The 12,776-nt window shown below is 44.6% G+C and overlaps 1 protein-coding gene across 10 annotated transcripts in view; it reads left to right on the top strand.

Annotated features, from left to right (window-relative positions):
* The first annotated feature begins 1,737 nt into the window (after positions 1 to 1,737).
* LOC138719709 (bifunctional methylenetetrahydrofolate dehydrogenase/cyclohydrolase 2, mitochondrial-like) overlaps positions 1,738 to 12,776 on the top strand; it is a 43,056-nt gene continuing 32,017 nt past the window's right edge. For all 10 annotated transcript variants that reach the window (XR_011337270.1, XM_069855046.1, XM_069855041.1 and 7 more), the window contains exons 1-3: positions 1,738 to 1,839; positions 7,229 to 7,413; positions 8,703 to 8,825. Coding sequence is in view for 9 of the 10 variants with exons in the window: in XM_069855046.1 (XP_069711147.1) it covers positions 1,748 to 1,839; positions 7,229 to 7,413; positions 8,703 to 8,825 (400 nt within the window). In the remaining variant the exon portion in view is untranslated. The remainder of the gene's footprint in view (positions 1,840 to 7,228; positions 7,414 to 8,702; positions 8,826 to 12,776) is intronic.

Raw genomic sequence — 12,776 nt, 5'->3', positions numbered from 1 at the left:
GGAGGGGAAGGTCTGCCGTTTCCCAGGGGATGAAGGGAAATGGCTGCCCGTGCCCCAGTCCTATTTTGGCGGGAACAGGGATCGCTGAGGACCAGGCAATGGAGAGGAAGGGCTGGCTTTGCCCTCACTCCACTTTGAAGGGAACAGAGATCCCTGCAGGTCAGGGGATGGAGAGGAATTACTTTTATTGCCCAGACCCCATTTTCATGGGAACAAGGATCCCTGCAGGTCAGGGAGTGGAGAAGAAGGGCTGCCATTTCCCAGGAGACGAAGAGAAAGGGCTGCCTGTGCCCCAGTCCTGTTTTGACGGGGAGAGGGGTCTCTGAGCATCAGGGGATGAAGACCAAGGGCTGCCATTTCCCAGGAGATGGAGAGGAAGGGTTGTTTTTGCCCTCACCCCATTTTGGCAGGAACAGGGATCCTTGTGGGTCAGGGAATGGAGGAAAAAGGCTGCCCGTGCCTAGATCCCATTTTGGTGGGAACACAGTTCCCTGTGGGTCAGGGATGAAGGGAAAGGGCTGCCCGTGCCCTCATCCCATTTTGCCAGGAATCAGCATTCAAAAAATGGTGAAATGTTATATAAAGGAGATTAGATATTAAATTTACATTCATTCACACCCCAATTTGATAGGAAGAGAGATCGGTGTGGGTCAGGGGATGCAGAGCAAGGGCTGCCTGTGCCCTCAATCCGTTTTGGTGGGAACAGGGGTCCCTGAGGGTCAAGGGATGGAGGGGAAGGGCCGCCATTTCCCAGGGGGTGGAGAGCAAGGGCTGCCTGTGCCCACACTCCATTTTGGGGGGAAAGGAGATCCCTGTGGGCCAAGAGATGGAGATGAAGGGCTGCCTGAGCCCTCATCCCATTTTGGTGGGAAGAGAGTCCACTTGGGTCAGGGGATGGAGGAAAATGGCTGCCATTTCCCAGAGGATGGAAAGAGAGGGCTGGCTTTGCCCTCACTGCGTTTTGGCGGGAACACAGATCCCTGAGGGTCAGTGGATGGAGGAAAAAGGCTGCCATTTCCCAGGAGATGGAGAGGAAGGGATGCCATTACCCTTATCCCATTTTGGCAAGAACAGGGATCCCTGTGGGTCAGGAGGTGAAGGGAAAGGGCTGCCCATGCCCTCATCCCATTTTGGTGGGAACACAGATCCCTGTGGGTCAGGGATGAAGGGAAAGGGCTGCCTGTGCCCTCATCCCATTTTGGTGGGAACAGGGATCCTTGTGGGTCAGGGGATGGAAAGGAAGGGCTGCCTTTGCCCTCATCCCATTTTACCAGGAATCAGCATTCAAAAGATGGTGAAATGTTACATAAAGGAGATTAGATATTAAATTTACATTCATTCACACCCCAATTTGATAGGAAGAGAGATCGGTGTGGGTCAGGGGATGCAGAGCAAGGGCTGCCTGTGCCTTCAATCCGTTTTGGCGGGAACAGGGGTCCCTGTGGGTCAAGGGCCGCCATTTCCCGGGGGGTGGAGAGCAAGGGCTGCCCTTCCCCTCGCCGCATTTTGGCGGGAAGAGCGGTCCCTGCGGGTCGGGGGTGGGACACGAACGGCCGCTGTTGCCCAGGCTCCATGTTCACGGGAGCAGGGATCCCTGCGGGTGAGGGGACGGCGGGGCAGGGCTCTGCCGGGGCAGCCGCAGGGTCTCCCCGCGGGCAGGGAGGCGGCCGGACCCCCGCGTCCTCGGCAGCCGCGGGCGCAGCCCCGCCCCGCCCCGCCCGGGCTCCTCCCCTCGCTCCGCGCCGACATGGCCGCTTCCTTCTCCTCCTTCTCCTCCTTCGCCCTGGGGGGATGGCGAGCGCTCTGCAGCACCAGCAGCTCCCCGCGCAGCGCCTTCAGGTACGGCGCCCTGCGGGCATCTTCATCATCCTCCTCCTCCTCTCCGCGGGGCTGAGCTGCAGTTCTCCCTGGGGGAAAGGGGCTCTGCTCCAGCGCGCAGGGGCGCTGAGAAGGCGGGAGGGAGGGCTGCGGCTTTGTGGATCCAGTGGGATGGAGTGGGGAGCCCTTGCCTGCTCCCTTTCCGGGGGGGAATCAGGGAATTACTGAATCACAGAATCATGGAATGGTTTGGGCTGGAAGGGACTCCAAAGCCCATCCAGTCCCACCCCTGCCATGGGCAGGGACACCTCCCACGGGATCAGGGGCTCCAAGCCCCATCCAGCCTGGCCTTGGACACCTCCAGGGATGGGGCAGCCACGGCTGCTCTGGGCAACCTTGGCCAGGGCCTCCCCACCCTCATAGAAAAACGTTTCTTCCCAAGATCTCATCTCACTCTCCCCTCTTTCAGCTCAAAACTGCTCCCCTCATCCCATCCCTACATTCCCTGATCCAGAGCCCCACCCCAGCTTTCCTGTAGCCCCTTTCAGTACTGGAAGCTGCTCTTAGGTCTCCCCACAGCCTTCTCTTCTGCAGGTTGAACAACCCCAACTCTGTCAGCTTGTCCTCACAGCAGAGGTTCTCCAGCCTTTGGGTCATTTTTGTGGCGTTAAACGTTTGTGTCTGATGTCTCAAAGAGACCCTCAGCAGGTTTACTGCATTTGTTAGGTTTTTCTGGCGTCTGTGGTTACGTGCTGGGTGAATATTTTTATCCTTGCTTATTATTATTGCTGTCTGTGTGAAGGGATGCACTAAGAAGCATTGCTATACAAGTGAGGGAATGTTCTAAGGAATATTGCAGTCAGTGTGAAGGGACACGCTAAGGAGTATTAGAGTCTGTGTGAAGGGGCATGCAGTGGTGACAGCCCGTTGCATCCCCTTGCACCTCGCTGTCCTGAGCAAGGCAGGTGGGGGCACACTGTGGTGTTCCTTTGTGCTCAAAAATTAAACAAATAACAAGAGAATACACATTTTTTATAATAAAAATAAATTAACATGATAATGTTTACAAAAGCTTGTAGTGATAGGGCTAGGGGCAGTGGGTGTAAACCGGAGAGGGGCAGATTCAGACTAGACATAAGGAGGAATTTCTTCACTATGAGAGTGGGGAGGCACTGGTACAGGTTGTCCAGGGAATCTGTGGCCCCCATCCCTGGAGGGGTTCAAGGCCAGGTTGGATGGTGCCTTGGGCAGCCTGAAGTCCCTTCAGGGCTTTGAAGTCCCTTCCAACCCAAACTATTTTATGATTCTATGGTAATATAAATAGATGGTCACACTGTGTCTCCAGCAGCACTGCAGCAGGCTCAGTTGGTGTTTGTGGAAAGCCTGTGTCCCTCGGGTGAGGAATACAAAAAGGAATGGTCTCTTGGCATCAGTACCCTCTGTCTCATTTAACGTGCTGGCCGAGCAAAGCCTCTTATGTTTGTGTTGTGGCATGGCACCTACAAGCACTTGTTTGGGAGTGCTTGGAGGGGGTTCAGCTGACCTCTTGCTCATCAGATTTCTCATTTATGCTGGAGGGGTTTAATTACCGACTCAGCCATTTTCTTGGGGCTCTGAAAGCATTGTGTTTGCTTGGTGTTTTCAAACATGAAAAGATTAGTCAGCCATACGGTGACAACTGGAGTAAGTACTTGACCTCCTGGATATTCTGTATGTCCTGTCCAGCAGAGGATTCGATTCTGCTGGGTTTGGCACAGAAGGCTGTATTGCTGCACCAGTGCATGCCTGTTTCTGTGCTTTGCTGCTGGGAGCTGGTTTTCTTCCAGCTGTGCAAAAAGTAGATGCTCCTGTGCTAATGATTTTGTGGTTTTCATGTGTGTACGGGAATGAAAAGATCCTGTTATGATGCACCATGAGATTCTGGAGGGAACAGAGATCCCTGAGGGTCAGGGGATGGAGAGGAAGATCAGCCCATGGCCACAACCTATTTGGGTGGGAACAGGGATCCCTACAGGTTGGGGAATGACCAGGAAGGGTTGTCCTTGACCTCATCCTGTTTTGGCAGGAACAGGGATCCCTGTTGGTCAGGGGATGGAGAGGAAGGGCTTTCAGTGTATAGGTTGATCTGAAATAGCAGCTGGCATCTTTGTTTCTTTAATATCTTGTGAGTCACTGGGTGCATGAACAAGAAATATTCATTATGTGCGTTGTGCTGTTGAAAACTCACAGGGTTCTGAATGAGAGCATCCATGAGTGGGTAGGTTTATAGTGAGGCAGAGTGGCATAGTAACACATATTAAAGCTGTCATTACACCCACTTGAGTGTTTCATGTGGATAACATTCAAAATGATAATTCACCACTTAATTTCATCGTCCTGACTGGCTTGCTGCAGCATAACCTTCCTGTCCGGCTGATGCTTTTACTTTCCCGGTAGTGCTTCTATGTTTCCATGGAAGGACTTAAGCGATCTGCATTGGAAACCTGAGAAGCAACAATGTATTGTAATACTTGCTATTTTTATATTTGACAGTTGTGAAACATTTTACTTTATTTGAGAAAGTTGTTTACATAGTCTTTTAACAAGGAAACAAAAGACACTCAATAACCTTCCAGTGCAACTAAGGAAAACAGCAAAGGTATTGGAAGTTCCTCCTCTGAGGGTTAACCTGGGTGGTTTTGCTGAGGCAGAGTTGTTCTGAAGGTCCAAATGACAAAAGTGATAGTATTTACTGAGTTGTGGTGTTCCTGTGGATATTTATTTCACGTATGAAAATAGTATTTGGTGCATAGAAGATGAAGTACAGTTGAGCTCAGGAAATCACAGATGTGTTCAAGGTGACCTTTGTGTTAAAAGTGGCTACTCAGGAGGTAGCTGGACTGGGAGAGTGGGCTGAATTTAAGTATAGTTTGTGCAGCAGGTGTGCGCGTGTACGCTGCTGCTTCACCTTTCCCTGATAAACTCCCAGCACGTTACCTATTGCCTCTGGAGAAATGCTCAGAGCTTTAATGGTTGTTGAGTAAACCCAGAGACTTGAAAGATGCGATAGGAATAGATGGCAAAATATACTTTATGAAAACAGATCAGCTATGTTACATGAGAAGTGATGTTAGTGCAACTGTTTTCTTGCTTTGGAAAGGTAATTCCTGGAGACATGAAGGGTGGCGAATAATCTTGGAAGGAGGAGAAGCAGAAGCTTCTAGATTTGGAGAGGTAAATGATAATGCCTTGCCACCTGATTTATTCCCTCTTTGATGTTTGCATCCAAACCCAGGAAAGTTTTCTGCTTTTCAGCCACCAGCATTTAAACAAATTTCTGTCCATGCCTCAGTGGGCAGCGGCGAGCAGGCTGTGCGGTGTTCTGGGCACAGCTAAATTGTGCAGACAGTTGGATTTTGTTCCAAAAATGCTGGCACAAGCTCTCCATTTCCACATAGGATTGTACTGAAGCAGAGAGTTGTTCAAGAAGGAGATGAGTTGTGTTATGGGTGGGATGATGCTCCTGGTAGTGGGTTTGTGCTCCTAGGATTATTTTTTTCCCATAGGAAAGGCTAGCAGAGGAAAGGAGTTGTTTCGGAGCTCACCGCTGTGTGTTGCTTCCATGTGTTCTTAGGGTAATACTTTAAAATCCTTACTGTTCTACTATCCGTGTCTCTGAATAAATAGAGTGTCTGTGAGCTTGAGATGTTTTCCCCCATGTGTTGAATCGTTAAACAACTATCATGTTTGAATATGATGACAGAAAAAATATGCATCTTATTAATACAACAAAACATTAATCATACATTATTTCATTCCAGTTGTGTAGCTCCTTGTAGCAGAGACAGAGTGCAAAACTGATTTCAGACCAACTAGGAAATCGTGGTGGGGTTTCTTTCCTGAATGTTGTTCTGGGTACAGACTCACTCATTCCCCAGAACACTGTGCAACAAACCCCACCTGGTCAGGCTTGCAACACTTTGAAAACCTGTCCAGATTTAACATAAACCCAGAATGCTTTGCTGGTTTTGCGGATGACTTTGAGCTACTTTTCACTGTGGCAGACTAACTCAATATCTGTTAAACATCCATGTTTGACACGTTTGTGTACAAATCTGCATGAGAGCTTTAAGCATATGTTTTTGCAGAGAATGTCACATCTCTTTTAGTTCTGGATGTTCAGGGTAGTCAGGCAAAGAACATTTTAATGCTAAAGGGTGTGAAGCTTTTGTTTTCTTAATACCTAATCAAAAATTATACCTAAAAATACCTAACCGGCTAGGGTTTTTGGGGGGTTTTTGCCCCTTTTTTCTTCCTAGGGAAGAAGCAGCTGAACCCACTCATGTTTTACAACAGATAATGCGTGTTCCCATGATACACTGAATTTGTACCCTGATCTTTAAACTCTAGATGAAATTGTAAACCTACTATATCTAAAAATGATCAAGAGAAATAATAAATAGTACTATCTTCCTAGGAAATAGAGGTAAAACACATCACGTGCTTTGCTTATTTTATGTTTCAAGCAAAGTTCAGGTAAAAAACGTCGGAGTAGCCAAACACAAGGTGTAAAAATTAAGTAATTAATCATGGTGATTAAAATTGCTCATAGGACAATCAGTATGGTGTTTTGCTGTGATGATTTATCTCAGCTGATTCTCATTATCAAGACTGAAATAATTCATTTCTGGGTAGTCTTCACTTGTTCCACCTATTGAAGTGTTGAGGTTTCAGTTTGTAACCGAAACATATGGTTAAGTGTAAACACTGTGTTTCAGTGCTCATTTTTTTGATTTGTTACAGCAGAATAGCAGAATGGTAATGCACAAATGCTGCTAATTGCGGTGTATATAACCATGGTAAAGAAAGACATCATAATCTTTATATTCTAGGTAAAGTAATCTTTGTTTAAATCTTGGGTTTGGCTTTGGGCTTGTAAAACTTTAGGTACTTGCCAATTTAGGGCAAAACTATTTGCTCTATATGAAGGTGAAATAAAATTTCAAATCTATTTGAAAACTTCTGCTAGGAAACATGAGCAATTATGAACAATTCAAGCTGAGTGGTGTTCTTGCAGTAGCGATACTTGTAGCTTGGTGGCAGTAATGGTGTTTTCCAGTGCAGAGTTCCCAAATGCGGGAGTCCGTAAGTGTGTTCAGCCTGGCTTGTGCCTGTGTTGGGAAGGCATGGGGTGGCCAGCAAGCACCTTTTCCATGTGCACTGATGGCACAGCACATTCCTGCCCTTCAAACAAGAGTCTTTCCCAAGGTATGATGGTAGGGCATGAGTGTTTTACAAATAGCATTTGAAACACTAGCAAAGTAACTAATCAAAGCATTTGCAAATATTTAACAGGGCAGATTGCACACCTAAAAGTGCCCTGTTTATGAAATTTTAGGCCTAAATAGTGTGTATCTTTTTGTCTACCTAGTGATGAAGCAACCATTATCTCAGGGACAAAGCTTGCTAAACAAGTTTTGAAAGAAGTTCAGAGGGACGTGGAATCATGGATATCCTCTGGAAACAAGAGACCTCACCTCACAGTTGTGTTAGTAGGAGATAATCCAGCAAGCCACATCTACGTCAGAAACAAGATAAAAGCAGCTGCAGCTGTAGGTATGTGCTATGCAATATAAATGAGTTAAGCATAAAATACTGTTATTTAGGAACAAACAAATAGAAAAAAGTGTGGAAGAAACCCCTTTGTATCTTTATTTAATTTTGCACTGTCTTCTTTTTCGTCTTCTCTGATGGACATGAAGAAAAATAGTTGCACAGACACATGAAAAAAGTAGTTTTAACGGCACATGAATGGTAGCTGCAAGTTCAATTCTGTATCTTAAAATTATTTTAGGTAAGAATTTGCCCCCTTACTGTTATCAACTGGAAACTCGAGGAGAACCCTGGGGAAGTCTTTGACAGTTAAATGTTCTGTCTTTGAGGGGTTTGGTGAATAAAGGTAATCGGAGAGAAATTTCATTAGTTTTTAGTTGTTTCTGCAAGACACTAATTATTTTTTAGTGTGAAATATTTGCTGAAGAGCTCACCTCAATATCTCTTGGATTCCTTCTTTGTGTGTGTGGTATTCAGCCCATCTCCAATCGTGGTAGCAACCCCCACGACTCCAGAATTGGTGGGAACAGTAGTTAAGTAACCAGTTCCACAGGAAGATACTAATAACCTTTTTCTTTATAGTGTCAATAATTTCTTCATCATGTCAGTCTTCGTGTGCATCTGCTGTATCTCATGGGATATCTGTCCTGTTGAATGCTTTAGGTCCAAAAGCAAAGCCAGGGAAGCTAGTCCAACACTGAGGCTTCACAGCTCTGAACAGGAAGGGCACAATGTCAGGCATAATGAAATCAAACGGTAAAGCCAAGTGACTGGTTACTGGGATATGACATCTCATCTCAAAATGAAAGAGCATTGTAGCCTAAACAGGGAACATCAGTGCTATCAGTGAAACTGCAATCTTGGGAAGTAACTTGAAAGCTTTCCTTTTCTGATAATGAGTTTTCTCCCACAGGAGTAGAAAAGCTGCCAGATAAAATGCCTGCAATGCTAGCACAGCATAATTGGAATAGTTTAGGTTGTAATGCTCAGGGGCACGTTTGTAGAAAAGTTACATGCATTATTTCCTTAATATTTCTAAACTGCTGTTTAGTTTTGGAGCTGCCGTTTCCACCCACAGATTTGTTTCTTTATGTTTCATTGTGAGATTGTGCTTGACACCTAGAAATACAACATTAAAGACTAGACAGTGAGAGCAGAGTTCTTAGCAAGTCCTCCGTGGCTATGTGAGACAGTTGTGAAGAAGCAGATGGGTTTTTAGGCAAACCTACTAAGCTGTCCTAAGATAAATTTTCTGATGGTAATAATTCTTCTGTTTTTTTGGTTTGCATCAGGTATTTCTAGTGAGATCATACTGAGGCCTAAAGACATTTCTCAGGAAGAACTCTTAGATCTGACGGCGAAACTCAACAAGGATTCAGCAGTCAGTGGTTTATTAGTGCAGCTACCTCTCCCAGGTAGGTGACGTCTTCTGTCAGTGTGAGAGCTGAGGATCTGGCAATTTTGAGTTGCAAATATATCTTAGTGGAAGCTCATAGAAGAGGATGTGCATAATGAAGGATTAGTTGAGAGTTCAGTTTTGTGTTGTATACCAACCTGCAGCTGTTTTTAGACAAAGAAGCAAATGAAATCCTGAGAATCAGTTCCTATTGCCAGCCTTGCCCTTTTTTAAAGTTCAGTCAGCATGCTATTTCAAGGAATTCCCCTACACACACATACACTCATGTCATTTGTTTATTTCTACTTTTTTGTTTGGTTTTGTTTGTGCATTTTGTTTTTCTAACATGCTGCTCTGTTTTGCCTTGAACTCCAGGACCTCTGGCCTGTTTTCATCTTTTATTTCATGCCAAATTGTGCTGTCTGAGGGATGATGCTGTGGCCTTTCTCACAGCAATTCCAGGTTTCACCTTAAACATTTATTTGTGTTTTCTGTGCTGTCCCTAATGTTCCAGGTGAGCTTTGTGCCAAGGTTCTAAAAGCCTCTGCCACATTCTTGGGTTTTATTTCCCTTCTCCTAACTTGTAATAACATCTCAGTGAAATACCACTTGGCAGTAGCTGGCAAAATGGTATTTTGGCAGTGATAAAACTTGCAGCTTTCATCTAAATCTGCGTAAGTGAGCTAAGTTAAACCACTGTAGGCTTCCTAATGGAGAGGCATCTACATTTCTAGAGTCATAATGAACCAACTGGCACGTGGGGTTTCCCTTGCCTCTGTGTTTCCAAGTGTTCTCTCTTATACATTTATATTGTCTGCTCTGAAGAGCAGGATTGTCTTCTTGGTGTGCATAGGCATGATTTGTAGCACTAGCTGGGACTCCAGGGACTACTGTTCATAAGCATCTCTGATGGTGAGGCTGAAGCTTTGTTTCTCGTAAGCTCTTCACTTTCACTATTACTCTAGTCACAGTCTTCACTTTCAGATAGTTCTCGCTGCCTTCATTTCTTATATGTAATTATATGAATTCTTCTTATATGAATTATATGAAAGCTAACTGCAATCTGCCATTTGTTGTAAGAAGCTGGCCACAAGGTGGAAGTATAACACAAGTAAGGAGACTGAAATCTTGGATGCCAAGTGAGGAGCTCTGGGAGTTGATGGAATGTGGCCGGTTTACTTGGAACAAGCATCTCTCCCACTGAGAACAGATTAGGGAAAAGAGGTAATGTAACAGATTTTCATTTCAGCAGTAAGAATTCATTCCAAAGGTGGAGCACTGACAGCCTAGGGATGGAAATCTTTGTCTGAAGTGTGTAGCAAAGGAAAAGGACACATCCACTACTGCATTCCCCAGAAATGGCAAGTGTCATTTGTCTTACCTGAAAGGGTATGCAGTGAGATTGTTAGGTACCACTTGTAAAAGTGCATTTTTTGATACAGAAGGTATCAGGTCATTAAAGTTGGCTCTTGAGCTGTTTGCCTGCACCAATACAGAGTTCGACAACAGACTTGGGTCTTAAAGATCAGCAAATATAAACCTGTTCAACATTTGAAAACAAAAAACCTCTGAAGATAACTCTAGTGTCAATTCTAATGTCTGGTGCTAGTACACCTAAATGTTTAAGCCCTCTCAAAAACAACAGTTCATTTGTAACAGTAACTATGTGAAGAATAATTATCCTTCCGCTAACCTAGTAAGCCTGCTCATTTGCGTCTGGCTGTTGCCTGCCATAGCGAAAACCTTAGAGGAGTTTAATCAACAGCAGAACTTTTTCAGTCGTGCATTGTCTGTGGAATAACATTGAATATGGAAGTTGTCGTGAACTGCAAGTGTTCAAGAAGTTCTTTCCATAACAGATGTCAGATATATCTCTAATTACTGAATGGTTTCTGTTCTCCCAAAGGAACTTCATAAACAAAAGGGCAGAAAGCTAAGTTAGCTCATTTTCCACAATTATTTTGATTGGCATTGGGACGGTAGGAGACAAAGCCTAGGAACCTGGGAAACTTCATCAGTGGAGACTGCTTATTCCACAGTTGAGGTGGTTGTGTGGGGATTTGGGGGTTTTGCAGTAAACCACATACAGGTGTGGCTTTTCATCAGTACTGGGATAAAAATAGAAGCAGAAAGCAGCTTTGTTCTCTTTCACTTCTGTGAGCTGGAGCATCTTAACTTTGAGGATTGTCATCTCTGCCCGAGGGAAACTTCTGTGCCCCTTTTGAGTGCGTTACTTGTGATGTGATAGTGGTCTGTGGAGAATTCCTGTATCTGTTTTAAATTGCCTGGAAGTTGGCTATAAAACCTTAGGTATTTATTTGAGAGAAAATGAACAACTCAACTTTTTCTCAGTTGTGAGCAGCAAAGAAGCATGAGACGAAGGAGTACAAAGGGGTGTCCCTCTGCTGTAGAAGGCTCTGTCAGCTGAAGCACGCACTGCTCTGGTGGAGCTGCCTGTTGAAATTGCAGCAGTGTCTCAGTATAGCTGCTCAAAACTGTTTCTAGGGAGCTCACTGCTGCTGCTCAACAGCTTTCTCCTTGCTCCCTGTCTGTATTTTTTCATCTGTGTACTATGTTTTCAAACCCCTTTTGTGCCATGTTTTTGTTTGCATCAGCCTTCCCTTTTGAAAACCAGTCTGTCTCTCTCGTATGTCAACATCAGAGGTACGTTTATCATACAACTAAGAGCTTCTCTGTGCCTGTCAGAGGAGCTTGGCAAGTGATACCTGGTGTTGTATTGCAAGTCGAGTTAACAAGTGAAAGGGTGAGTGCAGAGAGGAATTTGGCCTGGAGAGCAGCTTGGAATGACAGCAAGGACATTTTTGCGAGCATCACTAGAGAGGAGGGTGAGCGTGTTCTGTGAGACTGACCATAAGAGACTTAAACTGGTTTGTTTCTCTGGGAATAAACGAGGCTACCTCCAGTCAAATGGACACAAAGCGGGAAAATACATTTATTGAGGCAAACAAATTCTACTTATGAAATAATGTGGTCTGCACAGGTTTAATTTGGTTGGTTGATTTGTTTTGGGGATGGCCAGCCCGAGCTAGTGCTTTTGCAGTGCCTCTTAGCAGGAAAGGTGTCCACATCGGCTTGTCCCGTGGCAGCCTGTTTGTCCCAGCTGTGCAGGTGAATTTCTTCCCAGCACTATGTGCCCTTCTCTGTAATTCTGCAAATCACTTTTGAGTGGGAAAATAAAAATCCATGCAAAGCATGATTTCGTTCCCTTTTACATGAATGTCTCTATTACCTGTCCATTTCTGGGAGCTGCAGACAAATGATGACAAGGAGGTGCTTGTCAGAGCAATGTTCTCTCCTATCCCAGGCTGCCATGTTTTTGTTTGATCAACAACCAACTCACCTAAAGTTAACAAGTTTTCTTTGGAAAAACCTGTTTATTGGGTTACTCTAAATTTCTTCCTTGTTTTGTTTTTTTATTCCCTGTGTTGACATAAAAACAAGGTTGTAGTTGCCTTCGGTTTGGATTAGGGTAGCTTGGCTTCTGAGAGACTTTCATCAGTATGCTTAACATCTTTATTTCCATGGACTTTTCTTGTTAGGATTCAGGAAGAAACTTCCTCCCATAAGAAAATGGAGGATTAAGCTATAAATCAGAACAGTATGGTTTGACTAGCAGGGAGTTTAATTGGGAATCTTTTAACAAGAGATAACCACATTTGAGGCTTTATAACATGCATATCTTTTAATTAGCTGGCTCCTTTTAATGCAAAATCACAAAATGCCTAAGTAGAGCTGACTCACTACTAAATACAAACATCCCATATAAAAAAAATATAAATACATGTGGGTAAATATATTTATTAGACACAGTTCCTTTCTGAGTCAGTATAGGGACATTTTGCAGAGCCATTTCTTTCAAATGTCTTTACGCAAGCGAGCTTTATACTTGGGTTTGTCACTTTGTGTAGGGAGGGCTGACTAGCACAGGTATTTTCATTGTCATTACCAG

This window comes from Phaenicophaeus curvirostris, chromosome 4, assembly GCF_032191515.1.
Source record: "Phaenicophaeus curvirostris isolate KB17595 chromosome 4, BPBGC_Pcur_1.0, whole genome shotgun sequence".
Lineage (NCBI taxonomy): Eukaryota > Metazoa > Chordata > Aves > Cuculiformes > Cuculidae > Phaenicophaeus > Phaenicophaeus curvirostris.
Note: the sequence above shows the minus strand (reverse complement) of the source record. Positions and strands in the feature narration are given on the sequence as shown.